The 21795-nt window shown below is 33.0% G+C and overlaps 3 protein-coding genes across 5 annotated transcripts in view; 2 read left to right on the top strand and 1 right to left on the bottom strand.

Moving 5' to 3' along the window:
• The window catches only part of LOC111411766 (Golgi apparatus membrane protein-like protein ECHIDNA), a 5829-nt gene extending 755 nt beyond the window's left edge, over positions 1-5074 (top strand). The window contains exons 2-6 of the mRNA XM_023042364.1: positions 2155-2211; positions 2294-2497; positions 2667-2726; positions 3291-3417; positions 4657-5074. Coding sequence (XP_022898132.1) covers positions 2155-2211; positions 2294-2497; positions 2667-2726; positions 3291-3417; positions 4657-4745 — 537 coding nt within the window. The 3' untranslated portion in view covers positions 4746-5074. The remainder of the gene's footprint in view (positions 1-2154; positions 2212-2293; positions 2498-2666; positions 2727-3290; positions 3418-4656) is intronic.
• Positions 5075-5420: 346 nt separating this feature from the next.
• Positions 5421-10384, bottom strand: LOC111411767 (ADP-ribosylation factor-like). Of its 2 annotated transcripts, none has more exons than XM_023042365.1 (7): positions 10235-10384; positions 9180-9340; positions 8576-8646; positions 6290-6409; positions 5986-6104; positions 5786-5867; positions 5421-5684 (listed from the first exon to the last, which is right to left on the bottom strand). In XM_023042365.1, the coding sequence occupies exons 2-7, from the start codon at positions 9325-9327 to the stop codon at positions 5679-5681; spliced, it is 546 nt and encodes a 181-aa protein (XP_022898133.1). In that variant the 5' UTR covers positions 9328-9340; positions 10235-10384; the 3' UTR covers positions 5421-5678. The 2 variants fall into 2 exon arrangements, with proteins under 2 accessions (XP_022898133.1, XP_022898134.1); XM_023042366.1 differs by having other exon boundaries at positions 10210-10374.
• A 7924-nt stretch (positions 10385-18308) lies between these two features.
• Positions 18309-21759, top strand: LOC111411768 (pyrrolidone-carboxylate peptidase-like). Of its 2 annotated transcripts, XM_023042369.1 has the most exons (6): positions 18309-18522; positions 19481-19813; positions 20742-20846; positions 20924-20971; positions 21308-21547; positions 21644-21759. In XM_023042369.1, the coding sequence occupies exons 2-5, from the start codon at positions 19547-19549 to the stop codon at positions 21545-21547; spliced, it is 660 nt and encodes a 219-aa protein (XP_022898137.1). In that variant the 5' UTR covers positions 18309-18522; positions 19481-19546; the 3' UTR covers positions 21644-21759. The 2 variants fall into 2 exon arrangements, with proteins under 2 accessions (XP_022898137.1, XP_022898136.1); XM_023042368.1 differs by having other exon boundaries at positions 21308-21759.
• The last annotated feature ends 36 nt before the right edge of the window (positions 21760-21795 follow it).

Here is a 21795-nt window from a genome sequence, read left to right on the forward strand (position 1 = left end):
ATATGGACAGGGCATAAGTTGACGGTCTTGATAAGTACTTTGGTGTAATGGACATAGCCATAAATTTACCTTCTGGGATCGTTTGATACTATGCAGCTCATATTCTATCAGAAGCATTCGCTGAAATTTGATAAAAGAAAAACAAATGGTTATATCGATGCTATTTTGCTGAGGATAAGTTATGCAGGGACATAATTTATATGTCAGTTATGAGCAATTGGTTTTAGTCTCATCGAAGACTTGCTTTCATTTTTAAGGTGATTTTTTCAGCTTTGTTCATGAAATTTACCCGTCTCTGTCTTTTACAAGTTCAAACAATTTACAGGATTAAGAACATAGAGATTTTAAGTTATGGTCGAGGTGGGAAGCTACTATGATTAGGATTATAGATTTTTTATTTTTTTTTGAGGTTGTGGGGAGGGTGAGGGGGTTTAAATTGGAAAAAGGTTGTTTATGTTGGTTGGAAATTTTAATTAAGTGGAATGGCACACAATCAATGTTGTCCTAGGTTGAGGATTTGTTTGGGACAGAAGACGGACTTAATTGGGTTTTATTTTTTTGCCCTTCTCAACTCTGCGGTTTCCAGTTTATGGTGGTCTGATAATAATTATAGAGAAATGCTGGTTTTTACTGCACTCTCTGGATTTGATTTATACCAGTGGTTGCTATTATACTTTGTATTTCTATTGGCCCAAGCTAAATTACTTGAGTTTAACGCCATGCAGCACATGAAAAAGAAGTAGCAGCGTATGCGATACAAATGTAATTCCTGGTTTCTCGTTTGATTTCTGATGCATTTTAACATGTTTCTTTGCATGTGGTAAAATCCTAGGTGTCGTACCTAGTTTTACATTCTGTGGTTTTCTCTTCCTGCCTCGATGGTTCTGTTTTCTGCGTATAATTAGCCTCTGCTTGTCTTTCATTTTATCATTAAAATCCAATTTTGCATTTAATGGCATCCTCTGGTCCCCCTGCTAAACCCCTTCACCTTATTCTCCGAATGGTTATAAATCATCTAGTTACCGACTCTTGTGTAGCATTGTAAGTCAGGGCTGGCACTTTCTAAAATTATTTTCTCAATCAAACATATTTTTGTTGATGCACCATAAAATCATCCTTTTAAGTACACTGATTTTCGTATTATTTTCTCAATCTTCTGCAACTAAATTGCATAGTATGGAATTTTAAAAGATCCACCGTCACTCTGCATCCTTGATCTCCTAAACTATATTTTCAATAAGCCACCGTGATGGTGTGGATCTTTTAAAATTTAGTACTATATTTTTAAAATTTTCGATACTTTTTGGATGCGTATTTAATTATTTTTTGATACTATCAGATATGTTAGGACACTTCTATTAGTCTTAAACTCTTTTAAAGCTCAATATTATTGGCTATAGATTGACAAAAAAATTTACTTAATAAATAACTATTGTTATTATCAATAATTTATTGAGAATAAATAATATTTATTGGAAATACACAACCAGAGTTTTAATTTAATTTACAGCTAAATTTTTTTACTGAAAATACACAATAATATTAAATCTTTTAATATATGTATAATCTTTTCCAGAGGCAGTTCCCCAGGCTGCAACAGGTTTCATTTTATTTTTGTTTTGGTTTTTTGGTTCATTATTGTGAACAATTGGTGGGTCAGTATGCTGAGAAGTGTGACCAATTAGTCCCATACCAGTAAATGAAACGAAACCTGTTGCAGCCTGGGGGAGTACCACTGGAAAAATGAAAGTGTAGAAAAGTAACATATATACTTATTTTCATGACTTCAACAGTACAGGTAGAATCGTTAGAACTGGTTTATATATAAAGTTGGCATTTTGAACCCTATATTTGCTTGAAGAAAACTTTCATCTGTCGTAGTTGTATATCAAGATAGGTAGGAAAATATAGGTGCAGGTAGAAGAAGAGGGCAAGAAAGAATTAGATTTAAGGAATTCTATTATTGGGAATGACAAACAGGGCTAAAAACAGAACTCTGGATTTTCTGTTGCATCTGGACGGGGAAATACCATAAGTTTATCTAATAGACCCTCCAATGATTTGTCTTCCAACATCTCTCTCAGACACAAAAAAACAAATGAATAGAAACATTGCTTGATTGCTCATCATAAATTTCTTTATTTTTGTTCTCAGCCTGCAGGGGAGAATTATGCTCATCCAGTTGTATGTTTCTTCCATGTGATATTCAAGGTCTTTTATATCTTATTTTTTGATGTTATTTCTATTTTGCAAATTTCACATACGGATAACATTATATTCTTCCATTTGGCAGGCTGCAGCATTGGCATTTTACATACTTTCAGCTCTATTTTTTGATAGCTTTGTCATTATTTTTGTTGTTACCGTGCTTCTAGCTGCTCTTGATTTTTGGGTAGTCAAGAATGTGAGTGGACGCATCTTGGTCGGTTTAAGATGGTGGAATGAAATAAATGAAGAGGGTGAGAGTGTGTGGAAATTTGAATGCCTTGACCAAGAGGTGGGTAATTATGTGTCACACAATCTTACTTAGCATATTTACCATTGGTGATGCCTTCAATATATTTGAAGGTTGTAGATATTTTTGGTCTCTACAATATGAATCATTATGTTGTATTTGACTTCTTCTGACATATATTTTACCCAATTTCCGGCTCTCTCCTTCTCAGTCATTGGCTCGGATTAATAAGAAGGATTCATGGCTGTTCTGGTGGACCTTATACCTTACTGTAAGTATCATTCTGTATTAAAGCATATGATATGACCTCATATTTTTAATATAATACACAATTAATACATAGAATTCTTAAAAGAGTTATGCTAATACATGCTAGAGACATGCGATTTCTCTGGAAAGGTATTTGCCTCATAGCCATCTTTGTCAACTAGAGACATAGTGCTTGTTTGATAAAACTTTGCTAAAATTTCATCAACAAATCAAACTTAAATTTTAACTTCACATTTTATGGGACCCACATTTGATCGACTTTTCAATTCATCAACTTGTATCAATGGCTTTGTCAAACCCCATAGTTTCTTTGACATGCATATGTCTATTTCAATTTAGTTACAAACATTTATTAGATTTGGACACTGAGTTATCATATCGGCTGGTTTCAATACAGCTAGACTGACCCCAGTTGTTTCTGTAAAGTTGAAAAAAATTGAGAATTGTTTTACATATTCACTATCTTAGCTAAATGATCTTGCTTGTGCTTGTAGGCTGTTTTTTGGCTCTTTCTTGGGATATTTTCCCTTGTAAGGGAGCTAAATGATCTTGCTTGTGCTTGTAGGCTGTTTTGTGGCTCTTTCTTGGGATATTTTCCCTTGTAAGGTTTCAAGCTGATTATCTTCTTGTTGTTGGAGTTTGTTTGACCCTCAGCATTGCAAATATTGTTGGCTTTACGAAATGCCGCAAAGGTGTGTAGGTTTAATGATCTAACCTTTAAATTTCAGCAGTTTTTAACATGTTGTTTACCAGATATAATGTTTGATATACTGGTTTATACTCTATTATTTATGACCATATGAGGAGTAATATAGTGATGGCTGCAAATTATAGTTTGTCAGTTCCATCTATAGTAGCCAATCGCACCCACTTCTGCACTACTGGGTCCATTTACTCTTCTATTCATGCAAGAAGAGATCCCTGTGTAAGTTTCAAACATTCAAATACATTAAATCTTATATTGTCTAGTTCACTTTTGTATAGGTCACACAAGTATGTTCATGTGTATATATATCCTTGCATGTGTCTGTGTATTGTTAACGTACTTTAGTAAGGAGTAAGCATTACTAATTTTTGTCTGACATATTTTGGGTCTTGTTAAACTTATCTTAGTATCTTACAGAGCATCGTTGAGGGTCTTTATGTAATTCAAATTAGTAAGAAAGGATGATCTTTGTATATTCCAACTAGACATACAGCACTCTCCGTTGGTAATCTATGGCTCGTTAGGTGTCACCTCCTCAAGTTATAGATCTGTGATATTGATCCTGTTCTTTTTAGGAACATTTTTACCCTCTTGTGGTTCAAGTTAATTCTATGGTACGATAAAATCAAACTTCACATCTCCGCCTGCCCAAACCACAGACAGCCAGCCTAGCACCAGGAACCTTTTCACTAATCTATCTTCTTCGCCTGTCACAAACTCAACATATGCGTTGTGAATAAATACTCACAACATTTTTTTTTCTTATGGAATTAACAAAAAGTGTAGAATTTTGATATTAGTTAAATTTGGAGCTAACACCTGTTTTATTTTTATTTATTTATTTATTTATTATTATTATTATTATTTTGCAAATATCGTTTTTCTATCTTTATTGAATTGCGCAATAGCCTTTCGGCACAAAAGTCGAACTCCATTGGTGGAGAGATGCAAATTCTCTCGGCCGGTGGAGAACTGAGCATATAGATGAATGCAAAAGAATTCATACAATATTTTATTTGAAGCTCTAACTACTAGTCGGAAATGAGAATTCTTCCAAGTCCTCAAAGTTTTATTTATTTATCATGCCATTATATTACACCTCAGCCTCATGGCAATTTTTTCATGGAAAAATGTTTACGTGAAGATAGCAAGACGCCTAGATATATATGTGCATATATATACGTGTCTCCTTGAGTACTAAAATTTTCCATTACATTGATTCCAGACGCTAAGAAGCAGCTTCAAGCATTTGCCACTGAGACCCTTGCTTCTCGGTTCTCTTCTACCGTACAATCGGCATTTACAGTCGTTTGAATGTGGCGTACATAAGACAGATAAAGAAGAAAACTGCAATGAGAATCTTTAAGAAATGCTTTCATTTGGGTGATCATTATGTGTGGTGATTTGGAGTTTTCTTTTGCGGTCTTGTAGAGATATAACAGCGTCTGGTAGTATACGGGTAGCTTAAAAACTATTCCTTATATAAAGCGTTTTGGAAATCCAACTGTTTGGTTCTTTTTAATTGCTTGCCAACATTTTGCTTGAAATCTATTAAGCAATTGATGTCATGAAATTGTAACCTGCAGTTAGTGTATATCTTTGTAATGCTATTTTCTAGTAGAAATTATTGCGAGTTTTTTATTCAGGCCAAAAATTCTTCTAGATAACATTCTTTGTTTTGAAGAGTTGTTATGACAAGTATCATTGTTAGTTCTTTTCGAGATAGGAGGTTAGTCGATGAACATTTGCCTTTCACTTCCAAGTTTGACACGTTAATGGCTGTTTCTCGCTTGAATTCTAAGTCGGGTTAGAAGAAATCGAATATCAAGAAGGTGAAAACTCAGTTGAACGTGATCTTCCTCGTGAACCCTTTCAAGTTTGGAGGGTGATGTGTCATTGATTTGAGGTATTGTTTCTTTTCTTTTTAGAAAACTTGGGGGCTATATTCTAATTCTTAACTGTCTGTCTAATCTCCAATTATCCACCAAGTCAGGGGAAAAGTATAATTATATTGAACAAAATAAACACATGCTGCTAATATAGCGTAAAAAGGAATGCAGAAAGTACATAAGGCCTTTCGAATCTACTTCACAGTAATCTCAAGTCTCTACGAGAAACAAAATTAAGCACAGAAGGCAGATTGCTCTAGTAAAGCAAGGTGTACATGATAAAAAGCCCTTATAATGGGAAATAATTTCCTCTTCAACAAGCTTTCGGCTATCAAAAGCACTGAAGAAAATGCCTTGTTTAGGCCTGCATTAGGAAAAAGGAAAAAGATCACAAGGGCTTGCAATCAGCTGAATAAGAACTAAGCCAACAGAATAAGCTCTTAGAGGGCAATCAAATTGGCCGACCTTGTTAGCAATATTGTTGGAGAGCCAGTCGAGACCCTCGTAAAGCCCCTCCCCCGAAGTTGCACATGTGCTTTGGATATACCTGTGAGAAATGTGAAAAAGGAAAGCCCTTAGCATTTGAAATAAGCCATGTGGATTTACATGTGGACCAAGTTGCAAAAAATCTTCTCTTATTTTCATATAGGCACACGAGACAATACCAATGACGTTGACGGAGCGAGTGAAGTCCAAGCTTGTCAGTTATCTCAGCAGCATTCATAGCATTCGGCAGATCTTGTTTGTTTGCAAATACCAGCAGCACTGCATCTCTCAATTCATCCTATACAGGCATTAGTTCAAAATCAGGCAATATAAAACCTACAATTATCCATCTTGCTTCAGTTAAGTAAACAGGCTTTATAGCCTCTACTAATACCTCCGAGTTCTTGTCTTATATTTATCAAAGCCTTTCTTCAATGTACTAAATACCAACAAGAGGCACATCGTGTACATTAGTTTGATTACCTCATTCAACATCCTATGCAGCTCGTCCCTAGCCTCAACTACACGATCTCGATCATTACTATCAACCACAAAGATAAGTCCTTGAGTGTTTTGAAAGTAATGTCTCCACAATGGTCGAATCTGGATCAATGGAGTTCAGAGTAAACTCAGACAAAATAGTCAAATTTTAAAAACACTGAACTTTTAGTTAAACAAATGACGGCACACATGAAACAATAGAAAGATATAATTAAGAAATTATTCGTGCAATTGCATGTCCCTAATACCATCTTAAATAATCATTCAAGCATCACGGATTGATCCATGTAACTCTGTTCAATCTTTTTATTTCGCATTTTCCATTTTTAATCAAGTGTGGGGCTAGGGTCAGGGCAAGTATCAACTTACAGTACAATGCCCATCAGCTGGCATCCATTTTGTGCACCCCAGAAGGATTGTATAATGGGAGGACAATAATTGTGTTTGGGATATGATCGAGGGAGGAAAAGTAGTAGCCACTTACATAAGCAGGTGACATGTTACTTTTGATAATGTTATAATTATAAGCTCATCGAGCAACATTCGAATAGGAAATGAAATGTAGACCCAAAATTAGTTACCATCTTACCGAGGGGTAAAAATCAACTATTCTTGTTATTTCTCCACAAGATTCTTAATTATGTTTATTGTAACGATTATTTGCTCAGTCCCATTGTTGTTGATTCATTTGCTACAGTCAAACTGTCTTTTTATTGTCACAATGTTTTAATGTGATAACAGTCAAATGGTACGAATTTTAACATAGTTTAACATTTTTGGGAAAACTAGTGCGGCTACCCAACCTTCCAAGTGTGTGATTTGGACGTCCACATGACGGTTTCCATGACATGGGAACCCAAATGCACACTTTTCAAAAGTTAAATACTAAAATTAAGTAAAATGCAGGCAATAGCATTTCACGAAAAAAATTCGACCAGTCAAAGATAGTAGTGTAGCTCCATGTTGCTCAAACTCTTCAAAAAATAGGGGTATGGGATCCTTGCTAGGTCCTTTAATTAAAAGAGGATCATTTTTATATTGTTTTTGTTATTTGGGTAGTGTACATAAAATGATTTCTGATGTGCATTTCACATTTCTATATATATATGGAATTGATCTCCTAAGCACCGGTGCTTATTATACCAAGTGACATAGCATACTATAATAGGTGGTGTAAACAGTTTTGTAACCAACCATTATTTTCCACTACCTATTGTGGCGTGCCAGTCACTAGAGTGCTTAGTGGTGCTTAGGACATATATATATGATGTATCCATGTATCTATGTCAAAATTTTGGATTATTTTTAGCTGCAACCCCATACTGTCGATCTTAGAAAAATATATCCGACTCTTGCACCCGAGTCCATGCAATATGTGTAGCTATTATTTTGAAGAGGGACTAGGACTTCTTAACTAGCACTGAGGCAACTTGAAAAAAGGTCACATATATCAAAGATTGTATGCTTATTTCTTTCAGTATATACCACAGATGAAGCATATTCCCCAGTATAACAAAATGGTTCTAGATAAAACATAAGAAATATTAAGTCAGATGGCATAATAGAAAAATGAGTAAAAACATTTGTGAATGCCATTGTCCAGGACTATAGCTTGATACTTAACTAATTTTTAGCATTGAATCACGACTATCTCAAGACATAATATAAACTGGCTGCAGTGGAAGACGTCAGCTGCAAGCCAAGTAGTTTATTTGAATCTGAATGTGCAGGCTACGAAAACCCAGAGCATCTACATCCAGCCACCCCTTACCCCAAAAAATGATCCTCCCATACACATTTATTACCTAATCTCCAGTGCACATGTATCTTCGATGAATGACTTAAACCTAGAGCGTTAAGCATTTAATGTGGTTCTAAGCCATTATTCTAATCTGTTTACCCATATTTCTGTTTTGAAAGCACATATATAACTTAATGCTCATTTTCCATATTGTTATTGCATTCCAATTGATCTGAAATATGCCAAGACATTTTAAAAATTACCCTGTAATAATGATGCTTATTTAGAGCATCAAGTTCCTCATGGTAACATAAACGAATGAAAAAAAGCCCAAAAAGTTAAGCAGAAACTACAATCAATAACATAACAAATTAAGATAAGATAGGATAGTTCAGTAGAACTGATTTTCTGAGAGCTTCCATGAAGTCATAAATAAATATTGTTATTCTATCACTCTCACATAGTTGGCCCACTCCATTAGGGAATTTTCAAAAGTAAAGACAAGACTGTGAATTAATATTGTATACCTTGTCTTGACCACCGACATCCCAGACAGTAAAGCTGATATTCTTGTATTCCACCGTTTCCACATTGAATCCTGGAGGGAAATTGAAATGAGTTCCTTGTAACTGAAAATAAGTATTATACTATATCTTTATGTCCTTTGATGCTGGGGTGAATAATTACAACAATGGTTAGAAACTACATTAGCAGTATCTGACCAAGTGAATGTCAGGTTAAAATTGTTGGAATGAGGTATAACATAATTAATGAAGAACATCGTATTGAATTGGTCTACTAGTTTTGTTAATAATTCACTGAATTCTCACTTGCCTACCTATATGACTAAGAACTGGGAACTTGGAATTTTGGTTCTTCCCCACCCTTTTGTTAACAACGAGTCATCTCTCTGTGTGGGTGTGTTGCACTCACACATAATCACACGCAAAAATACATGCACATTGCACACTAATTAATAGAATTCAAGTGGTACAATGGAAGCCAGAGGCAACCTTAATACAAGCAAAGAAGAACAGAACATTAAACTAGGAATCAAAGAAGAGATCAAAGAAGAGGACAACTGAACAGAAAACATATTCAAACGGCCAATAAGTACATGAAAGAACATACCAATTGTAGGAATAGTAGTAACGATTTCTCCCAGCTTGAGCTTGTAAAGTATGGTGGTCTTACCAGCAGCATCAAGACCCACCATAAGAATTCTCATTTCCTTCTTAGCGAACAGCCGGCTGAAAAGTTTGGTAAATGATAACCCCATTTCGATTTTTTATCTGTACAAAACAGAAATAAAATTCAAATTACTGCATACCATAAACTCGACAAAATATTGGAGTTCACTAGAATTTTCATTGTTTAACAGATGACACGAAGAAGTGGAAGCAACAATATATAAGAGTCAGTAGTTTATATGATGAATTGAGTATCTAAATAACCCTAGGACTAAGTTTCTTTTGTATTGGCTTCAATTTCGGCTTTTCCCTTTTTCCCCCCCAAAAAGATAGTTTATGTACCCAGCTGATATCCCCCAAAAAAAAAAAAGATAGTTTATGTTCCCAGCTGATATTAAATTTAAATTAATATACGTTTCCCATTTTATAAAAGAAAACCCAGTAATTACTTTGTGTAGTTCATTTAAAATGAAATGATGGGCATCCTGAGAACCCCAGATCCTAGCACATGGAATAGCAAAAACAAAAAATCAACATTGCAAAAAGTGCATTAATAATGAAGGTGGATCTGTCAAACTAATAGGTCATCAAGCATAGCAAAACACAATTATAAATATTAAGCACGAAAACAATAGGCTTCGTGTGATATAATAAGAATTCACAAAGTAATCATTTTTATCTATGATTGAACATGAAACTCGCATGTTATAAATGACCTCCAGGTTTAGCACAATGATGAAAATAGAAAAGAACAAGCACAAATATAAGAATAAAATGTCCATTCAAGCAAATTTAAATTCGATTCAAATACGCATATCAAACAAAGAAGATCAATTGATTCAGACAAATACGCACATAACTGTATCGTAATAAATAATTAAACAGTTACTTTGTGAAATCTAATTCTAAGTCCAGATCTGAAATTTCATACGCGTATGTAATATGGATGCATCCGTAAACGTGAAACATACGTATATGAAAGATGAGAGGCATTACGCGCGAGAAGGCTAAATTGAAGGGAGACGGCAGATCTTCTTCGAACACACACAGTCCTGGGAAATCCAAAGTCGCTTCGATTGTTAATTTCAGTTAAATATCGTGTTAGCGTACCAATGGCATTAATTTTGCTTATTGTGTTTGTTTGAAAAATAATTTTTCAAAAAGGTGGGGAGGTTTAGGGTGCTCTCTTCGGGCTTCAGTTTTGTAGTTTTGAGTTTTGTATTTTGTGTTTTGTGTTTTGTGTTTTGAGTGTCTTTTTTGAAATTACTGAAAATGCGTTCTCTTTATCATTTTTGAGAAATTATTTTTGAAAATATAAAATTGAAAAACGCGTTTACTTTAAAATTTTGAAAATATTTTTTAATAATATTTTATTCAAGAAATATGATTATACAATAAATTTTAATAGTTTCATGTTAATATAGTATTAAATAACATATAAATTTTGAAGTTGGTGAATTTTGAAATATTTTTTGACAGATATAAAAAACACAACCTAAATTAAATTTGACAACATAGTTCAATAGATACTGTTAGAAGTTTACGTGTCATAACAAAACAAAAAGACACTAAACAAAATTTAAACTACATCCACGAAATCATGTACGATGTCTTGAGTAATCATTTCACATTTGTGTAGCAATTTGATCCCTAACTTATCCCATTTTAGTTGTTTGACTAGCATCAAAATGTATGACTTCTTGATCTTGACTTGACTCTGGTATGTTTTGAAACACCATATTCTCCTCTGAATACTCTACGAACAACTTATCTAATGCGTGCTCCTAACGAATAAAGTTGTTTATTGCGCAACATGCAGTAGGGATTTGTCTTTGCCTACTGAATGGATAATTGGTAATCAACTTCAAAATAGGAAATCTTGCCTTTAAAACTCCGATGCAACGTTCAATAATATTACGGCATGAGGAGTGTCTATAGTTGAACAATTTTTCCTTCCCACGTAGTCTTCCCCGCCCAACATAATCATGCAGATGATATCTTTGACCTCGATAAGGGGCAAGAAATCCAGGCATGTTTGGATATCCAGAATCAACAAGGTAAAATTGATCTGCAAAATAAAAAAAAGACTTACATAATGTGACACTGTAAATATATTCATAATAATTATTTGAAGTATAAGAATATACCTCCTCGTGGCATTGGAAAGTTGTTCGAGCTTCTTGTTACTGCATCAACGAACACTCGCGAATCATTAGCAGTACCTTCCCAACCAGAGTACACAAATGTGAATCATATCAAAATCACATGTCAACATCACATTTTGTGTTACATTAGTTTTCCTTCCTCGAAAAGATGTTTTGTCTCGATGCAGGAGCCCAAGCTGCAACATGTGTTCCATCTACTGCGCCTATATAATCCTTAAAGAAATGATATTTGCTCAAAATTCGCTCATGCAATATGTCTTGATTAGTCGAACGGATTATCTTAGTGCCAAATGAACAAACAACTCTTATAACTCGTTTAAACCATTTGTGTATCGTGTTGTTGGAATGCTGAAACCTATCACCAATAACACTGTATCGTGTAATGTATCCTACAATCATCAGAAACATAACAACGCCCTCTTCGACGCTCACTTTTTTCCCATCTTTCAACAACCCTTTCTCTTTCAAAATATCACAAAAATTCATAAAAATATGTTTTTGCATACGAAAATTACGATAGCACACGTCCAAATGTCCATTCAAAATTTCTAGCATGTACATTTTTCCTGTAAGCAATGATGTTCTCACAAGGGTAATTGCTAAATCCGGATTATTCCCAACCTCATAACAGCTTTAATTGCAATATCATCCTTCTATCCCAACATCTTTTACCCTCTCTTTTTTCCCTATATTACAAGTTTGTACATAAAATCAAAAAAAAAATAAACAAATGCAAGCACCCCAATCACCATATGAACTATGAAAATCAAAATGAATCCTTTAAATCACCGTATGAACTATGGAAATCAAAGAGGTCGAGTAACGTAATCATACAAACAGAGAACACCTGAAATATAAACTGGAAAAAAGGCTAAATTACCTAGTCTACACTGACCATGAGTTGCGATTGTGAAGTTGAGAGTTAAAAAGATTTAGTGCAAGGAATTTTCAAGAACCACTCGGTCAAAATATGAGAAATTTTTACAGGAAGTCTCACCTCTTCACGCAATTTCCTAGCCGATCTGAGGCGTTGAACCGAGGAGCGCAGCCATTCGTGGGAGTTGAAGAATTGAGTGAGATTGGCAGAGCAAACCTAGAGAACAAGAGGCGAAAATTTACGGGGGGAGAGAGACGACAATGAGACTGTGAGAGAGAGGTAAGGGTTGGTTTTTCATTTGGGTCGTATCCCGTGTTTTCAATTTCAGCGTATTTTTATACTGAAAACACTCAAAACACTCAAACTGCCGTTTTGCGTTTTTAGTACAATTTTTTTTTCTTTCAAAAATTCATTTTTGAAAACGGGAAAGGGAACACGTTTTCACCCTTTTGAAAAATAGAAAATAGAAAATGGCTCGAAAACGACAAAGAGAACAGCCCCTTAGGTTCTCGCGTAAGTTATACTTAGAGCTTGTTTGGGAAGAATTTTTTATCCCAAAAAATTGATTTTTTGACTATTATTTCACTATTTCAGTCATAATTTTTGACTTATTCTCTCATAAGTGGACTCCACTTTTCTTCTAACGATCAAAAAATCAATTCTCAAAATTCCTCCCAAACAGAGCCTAATTAGTTTTCTCGAAAAAAAAATTTAAATAAAAGAAGCATCTTCATAAAATTTTGTCGAACGAGTCCATAATGACCATTAACCAAGATAAAATTCAGACGGAGAAGAAAAAAATTACGAGGAGCTCCTTAACCATTTATGTAGTTTGACTAAAGATTTCTGACTTTCAAATGTGAGATTTTGTGAGACTCCGAGTCTCCGAACTATTTAAAAATAGATGAATTTGGACTTCATGTATCGAAAAGATATTCACTTTGTGAGTGGATCCCATTATAAGTCATATATTTTTCCTTTTCTTCGTACGATGAGTGGGGTCGTCGTTCTTGTACGACAATATTTGAATAGATACTTTTTGGTATAAAATATTATGGTTTGTCATGTTTCTTTTTTATCTGTGAAGTTGTTTTAATATTAGCATAATCATTCATGTTGGTCGTATCGTAAACTTTACCCATAGAGAATGGATTGTGTAGATATATACAATTAATAATACATTTCGTTCGAGGTGGAGGCTTTTAATGTCGTTAGCGTGCCAACAATGTGAGTTTTTTTTGTCAAGAGTTGTAACTGATTTGTTCACGAATGATGAATTGAAAGGTGTCTTGAGATATTTTTAGGGTCCGTTTGATTGTAAAGATGAAATTGAATTGAAAACGAATTTCAAGGGATTAAATTGCTTAGAAATCGTTTTCATGAGAATTGTAAATTATTGTGAAAAACGTTGAAATAAAAGTATTTTTTGGTATTCGTTTGGCTCTCTTTGACATGAAAATTGTCAATTAAAGGGATAAATTTTACTGGTATTGGGGATGAAACTTGTTTCTATTGCAAAAAATAAAAAAACTTCAAGAAAATCATCTATCTTTTAATATTCGTTTGACTTTATTTTACATGAAAATTGTCAATTAAATGGAAATATTTTTTTTACAGTAATTCTTATAATTTGTTAATTTTGCCAACCAAAAATGAAAAACGAAAAAAAAAAAAATATATATATATATAGAGTAACCGGGTAAACCAATTCCCACTAAAAACCAAGAAATTTTCAAATTTCAAGAAAAGAAAGAACTTGATTCCATGGAAAATCGAGAAAACCAATTCCCACTAAAAACCAAGAAATTTTCAAATTTCAAGAAAAGAAAGAACTTGATTCCATGGAAAAATATACCCATCAGACACCTTAAAAGTTGGAAAATGTTGTTGAAATTTCATTTTCCATGGAAAATTTTGGTGTATCAAACACACCCTTAAAGTTTCTATGAATAAATAGTAATTTGTTGAAAGTTCGATGAGAGTTGATTAATTTTACCTTATTTTTAAGATATTCGGATTGAATCATTCAATGTCCATGTAACATCGCATGTTTTTTTTTTTTAACCCGTAATTATCATGTCTGGTTAATTAATTTCATTACTATTATTTTGTCGTGACAAGCTGTGTTGTTGTACTGGAATGTACCTTGTACGCCCTAAACTATCGACGTGCTTATTAATTCTAAATTTAACATGCATTTAATTTCATTAAATTTGCATTAAGTTATATGATATTTTATTATGTTGTACACTTGCAATTTTGACTAACGATCTTGACTTGCCCGCGTAACCTTCCATTTTATATTCATATTAGGAAGATTTATTCTACCTTAATTTAATTGACATCCGTTTCGTATTAAGAAAGGATGTTATAACCAAATCAAGCAAGTTATGGCTAAATAAATTTACATGGAAAGATTTGTTGCTTAATTACATAATTAACAGATTGCATGCCACATTAAACGTCCCTATATTAAAGTATTGATTTTTCCTATTTATGCACCTCCTCGCAATTTAAATTATAGCCCCCCGTTTGACCCCCATTACTTGAAAATGGAAATGGGGGGAATAGTATTTTTTAGAAAAATGAGTGGTTGAAAAAGAGGAAAACTTTTCAATTTACGTGTAATATTATTTTATGGAAGATTGTGTACCCACACTATACCACGAACACCTATGCAAATATATATGCATACCCATGTACACGCATATCTATATACATATTTATATGCACAGCAAGATCCACAAGCACACCATTATGCACACACATCTATACACTGTATCTCTATACACACACACACACACACACACACACATATATATATATATATATCTTCAGTGTGAACGTGTGGACGGTATGTATATGTGTATGTTTGTATATGTACAAAAGTAACTAGGCGAGTGCACACGTGTTGTCTGTCTATGTGTGTGTGTGTTCTTGAAGTAGGTAGTAAAATGGTTTAATATTTAGTGATCCTTGAACCAATTAGTGGTATTTTTAAAGGTGGATTTAATCGAAGTTACTAAGCAAATGATAATGCATTAGGATTTGGGGCATGTTGATTTTGTAGGTGGCTAAGAACATCTCTACTTGCCGTTTGAAAAGTTAGTTGCTAAGGATTCGAGGTAAGTAAACCTCTCTTTATTTTCATTCGTACGTTACATGATTAAATATATGAAAGTGTTATCTAATTTGCTATTATGTGAACCTGATGTATATTTATTACATTTTATATTATGAATGCTTATTATGACATATTCATGCACGACAATGCATCCATAAGCATACACGAAGTTTCAACGAACAAAGGTTTCCAAATGCCAATGACTCAGCAAATGTTTAAAGATATGTATTTCGAATGTTTTTGTTATGAGATGTATGTCTATGCCATAAAGCTGTGAGTGGGAAATGGGGCGAGGGGGACCGGTGTGCTCGACCAATGATGAATATTAATGTTAATCGCTCTGCGGTTGAATGATGAATGTTCAATGTTAATATTAACCGCTTTGCGGTATTATTGGTAGATTCGATCGGGTTCCAAATAACATGACTCATTGCATTCTGATTGACTATAGACAATATATCAAGTGAACTCACGATGTCAATGTTAATGTTTTTAAAGAAACGAAAGAATGGGAATACATAATGAGAAATGATTTTTATTTGTAAGTAACTCATATGCATATCATGAGCATGCATCATATACATGAAGTTTACTTACTGAGCGTTAGCTCATCCCACGTTATCTCTCCCAATTTTCAAATGATGAAAGCAAAATGATGCGAGGTGACGACTTGTGGTGACACGGACTCAGTAATATTATATTTAATTGTTGGATTCTTTTTCGGTGATTAAAGTTGACAATCAATTTAATTGTTCTATATTTTGTTTTGAAATAAAGTAAACTTTTATTTTTATCGCCTTATGATTTTATTAAGTACAAATCTATTTCCTAAAATGAAATCAATAATGTTCAATTTGTCAAAGAAAAATTAAATCGCTTTTGTATTTATGATTTCAAGAGAGTTAAAATATAATATCTCCAAATTTAGGAATCTAAATTTCGGGGTGCCACAGTCCACTCTTTAACTTCCACCAAAAAAATAAATAATTTTATAATAAATAGCAAATAAATCCAAGATTATTGACTAACATATTTTTCATTAAAGATAAATTACTCAAGATTTAAAAAATAAACATAGATAGAATATTCAAAATTACTCTATAGATTTTAAACCAAGCATTCACACAATAATTTTATTTTGCTCGTAAACTATTCAAAACTCTATTTTCCTCTCATAATGATTGCCAAACAAGGATTAATTAGTAGAATTCCTCTAAAGCGAAAGATTGAGATCCAATCCCGTGTCTCCACCTTGATCTTCATCTTTAGGCTCCTCTTCCTTTTTCCCCTTTGAATGGCCGCTGGAATCTAATTGAGCTGTAAAATTCAGAGGCGTTTGCGGCGGATCATCCATGAAATCTTCTGGTTGAAACAACGGATTCCAAGCCACCACGGGCGCCGAATAAATAATTAAATAATTTATTAAATATACATAATCAATTAAGATAATAAATTAATAAAATATTTAAATGAGAAATCAAATTAAATATTAATTTTTTATTTAAGCAAGTGATTAAATAAATAATTAAATAAAGAAATTAAATATTAAATAAATAATATACATAATCGATTAAGATAATTAATTAATGAAATATTTAAACAAGAAAGTAAATTTAATATTAATTTTTTTAATTTGAGTAATTGTTTAAAATAAATAATTAAATATAAAGTGAAAAGTGTTTGATTTTTTAATTTGTAAGTTAAGGGTATTTTTGTCTTTTCAAACAAAATTCTATTTTTGTAATTATATAAACTACTTAAGGGTATTTTTGTCTTTTACTCAATAATAGGCTATTTTGGTGATAGGCAAATTTTTTTTGGTTAAAGTGAAAAATTGGCTCTTTGACTTGGCCAAACTAAAAATTACCCCCGAAAATTTATTTACACGTCAATATTTCTTTTGAAAAATATTAAGTTGTCAAATGCATGATCTGATCACTTTAGCTTCGATTGAATATCATTATATTAAATTTCATTACATTACACTTTTCTATCATATTTTCAATCACACAATTTTTTATAAAATAATAATACTCGTAAATCGAAAACTTTTCATTCTTTTTCAATCACTTATTTTTCAAAAAAACACTGTCTCCCATCTTCATTTCCGAAAAATAGGGGCCAAACAAGGTAGATGTGTCATATATTCTTACATTTTGGAAGTGTATTTAATCAAGACTTTTTAAAACGCTATAAAAGTCTTATGATATTCAACATAGACTTTTTAAAAGTTCTTAAAAGTTTTTAAATATCAGATTAAGACTTTTAAAAAATCTTAGGAAGTCAATATTTTTTTTTTTCAAAATGTCAATGATTTCCTTCACAGTTAACTTTTAAGCAGAAAGTACAAATGTAAAATCTTCGCTCACTCTCAAAATTATGAAAGACTTTCACCAAACAAAAATAAAATAAAATATGAAAAATATTTTCGTATAAGCAATATCTCGCCTTCAATATTTCTCTTTTCTCTTTCATTTAGAGCATGATACAAAAAAAATATTCCACCCATCACCTATTAATATCATCTCTTTTTAATAATTTAATTTCCTTCTTTTCTCTCTACTTTTTTTGTCATTTTCTACAAAAAATAAAATAATAATAATAATAATAATAATAATAATAATTATTATTATTATTATTAAAAAAAATCATATCTCTTTTTAATCATCCTTTCTCCAATTGTAGTAAGCTTCAACCCTCTAATATCCAAAATTACTAGGTTATTAGAGAGGACTAACGAGAACCATTTCAATCAAACGCACCAACGCGATATTTTTCACAAATATGAGGGACCATTTAGGGTTTCTCCACTGTCACGAGAATAACTCGACTATTTATGAAGTTAAGTCTTAATTTGTTGTATTCAATTATTGTTCCAACACAACTTTCTTTCTTTCTTTAAAGTTCATCATCACCATTGCAATAATTGTGTTATAAATCATTTATAATTTATAATTGTGGATCAGTAAAACCAAACCCACTATTTATTTTTTCGTCTCCAATCAGGTTTTAGTCTACCAAAAGCAATATAAAATTACAATTATAACCACTGCTTTGGCCATATAATACAGTGGTGGAGTCATTTCCTCTTCTTATGCATCTGCATTTGAGCTTTCAGGTTAGCGTATAAATTAATATTAAAAAAGATTTCACCTCTTTTATTTATTTCTTATTTTTTATATTATTTTTTTTTTGGCGTAGTTTCGAATTTTGTGGTATTTTTCTTGATCCTGCTCATCTCAGATTCACTTGTTTTTATCTCGATCATGCTTGTTGAATTTAAATTGGCTTTTGATTTCTTGTATGATTGACTTGGTTTGGAATTTGGATTGTTTAGTGCAGACTTAATCAAAAGGGTTTACGGTATTAGGGATATTGGGGTTTTAGTTGATCTTTATTTGATTTTGGATAAGTATGTTTCTCTTTGCCGTAGTTCAATTCTTTAAGGTATGTTTGGCTGGGCTTTTGAAGAGCTAAAAGCTGTTCACAGATTAACAAATTGCTTTTGAATATGTTTGGATAATTATATGGAAGGGAGAGCTTTTTAAAGGAAGTTGGCCTAAGTTAGCACCCTTGTGAAAAAGCCGAAGCCCTGCCGAGCGGACTATTATAAAGTCTTTAGGTTCTTACGTCTACTGCGTCCTGATCAACGGAGTTTTGTTTGTTTTTTCGCAACTCCCTTTCTACAAAATTGCAGTCATGAATAATAGCTTGAAGCTTTTTGTTATGTAATAAATGATTCTTATGGAATAGAGGACCTCAAAACGTACTATCCTGTTTGATGGTCATTATTGCGAAAAAATGATGTTTTTGAGTGTGATTTTTTATTTGGAGAATGTGTAGTTAAACGTAAGAAAAAGTTTTGGTTTTACGTGTAAAATATTTTATTGTGTGAATGTGTGGTTGAAAATAAGGATAAGAATTAAAGAGTTTTGTTATAAAGGAAGACAAACAATGTGAGCATTTTAACTTGTATAACATGACTGATTTCTCTGGCGGATATTATGGGAATTAATTTTCTCATTTTTGTTGTGTGAGGTATATTAACGCATCATTTGGTGTTTTGTCTTTATCAGGTATTCAGATATTGGTCTGAACAGTTCATGCTTTGACATTGTTGCAAGCATCTAAATTATCTATAGATGGGGTCTGAAGGACCTGCTCCTCCAGTGACAATCCATGTGACTGGATTTAAGAAGTTCCATGGAGTTGCAGAAAATCCGACAGAGACAATTGTTAACAATCTTCAAGACTATATGGTAAAAAGGGGTTTTCCAAAAGGGTTGATCCTTGGTAGTTTCACCATTCTTGATACTGCAGGTCAAGGAGCTCTTGTTCCTCTATGTCAAACACTGCAATCTGCTGTGAACCAGGACGTCAATGTATCAAATCCTAGGAGAATAATTTGGGTCAGTTTCTCGTTTTGCCTCCTCAATTATATTACAACTGGGTAAATCAGTTTTTTAATCCACAGCTTCATTGGCTGTGAACTGTGTACTGACTTCAATTGTCGAATCTGCCAATTGGGAAGGGATTTATCTCCATTCTTTTCGACCCTGTTTGGTCCCATTTTCTATAACTCATTTTTCCTCCAACTCATTTTCAACAACTCGTTTCATGGGATCCATATTTTTCAAATGCACATTTCATCATCTTTCATGGGATCCACAATTTTTATCAACTTTTCAAATGCACATTTCATCATCTTTGATCAAAATCTATATTTTTAGTAAAACCAACCAGGGGATTCATTGGGATATTTGGTGGATTGTGTTTGAAAATGGCAGTCCTAAATTTCCTTTCTTCTTCATCTTCTTCTTCTTCTTATTTTTTTTTCTGTATTTGAGATTATTTTGATTCTTTACTCACTATAATATCAGCTTATTAGAACAGGACAAGCTGCCTACTTTCTATTTATGAGCTACTTTTTGAACTACTAACTTTTGTCGAAACGTGTCATCTTTGTTACAAAAATTACGGAAAAAAAAAAAAGAAAAGAAAAAAAGCACTTGCAAACATATATTACAAGATTTCAATCTAGGTTGTTTAAAGGGATCTTTAGAGTTGGAACTTATTCATCGTTACTTGAATTTTAATCATCTATTGAATCTTTTGATGAACATGGAAAGTAGATGTAATTAAAAGAGTTCAGGAGTTCAGGTTGTAAGATTTGATGATGAAAGCCCTTGTGAAGCCAAGGCATGAACTTTTCCCCCTATTCTTCTCACCCCTGCTTCTCAACTCTTGACTTTTGGTCCAATTCGAGTCTCTATGATTAAAAGACCCAGTCTTTTCCAATCGACTAAGTTTCTTCGCTGTCTTGATATTTATTTTCAGCTACATTTTGGAGTTAATAGTGGTGCAACAAGGTTTGCCATAGAGCATCGAGCTGTCAATGAAGCTACATTTCGTTGCCCTGATGAGATGGGATGGAAACCTCAGGTTAGACATGACTTAATATTTTCCCATCCAACTTAAGTGATGGATGGAACTGATATTTGTGTTCATATTTATTGCAGAAAGTCCCCATTGTTCCTGCGGATGGTGCGATTTCACGAATACGAGAGGTAGAATTGTTTTTAGTAATGCTTCATTTCAGGTTATAGAAATGGCTTTTATCATTTGTGTGAATCTGTTAGGTTGATGAGTTCTAATTGTAAAATACAGAGATTTTAAAGCTGAATAAGTAGTAACTACTGCAGCAAATGTAGGATTCCTGAGAATATACATCACCATAAATCATCTCTATCCAGCTTCGAATGGTTGTCTTGAACTCATTCGACTCTGAAAGGGAAAAATCATATGAATATTCTTATATGGAGGTTATATTTCACATAATTCATGGGAATCAGCATGGATTTGCTTAAATTTTTTCTCTACATTCTTTTGTTAACTGCTTGCAGACTTGCCTTCCTGTTGAGGATATTACCAATGCATTGGCAAAGATGGGTTATGAAGTGACGACTTCAGATGATGCTGGCCGATTTGTTTGCAATTATGTATACTATCATTCCTTGCGGTTTGCGGAGCAGAATGGAATTAAATCACTATTTGTACATGTTCCCCTGTTCTTGACTATTAATAAGGAGACTCAAATGCAATTTGCTGCTGCTTTATTGGAGTTACTTGCCTCTTTATATTAGATCTTATGCTGTCTTCTCAAAATGTTTATTGCTGGAGCAATATTTGAAATGCAATTTGCTGCTGCTTTATTGGAGTTACTTGCCTCTTTATATTAGATCTTATGCTGTCTTCTCAAAATGTTTATTGCTGGAGCAATATTTGAATATGGACGTAAGAGTCTGTGGAGTACCTTAAATAAAAAGTAAATGCAAATTGTAAAATTTATCTACAATCGTTCGTTGATGGTTGGAATTGACCCTTTTTTTTT

Source organism: Olea europaea, chromosome 16 (assembly GCF_002742605.1).
Source record: "Olea europaea var. sylvestris chromosome 16, O_europaea_v1, whole genome shotgun sequence".
NCBI lineage: Eukaryota > Viridiplantae > Streptophyta > Magnoliopsida > Lamiales > Oleaceae > Olea > Olea europaea.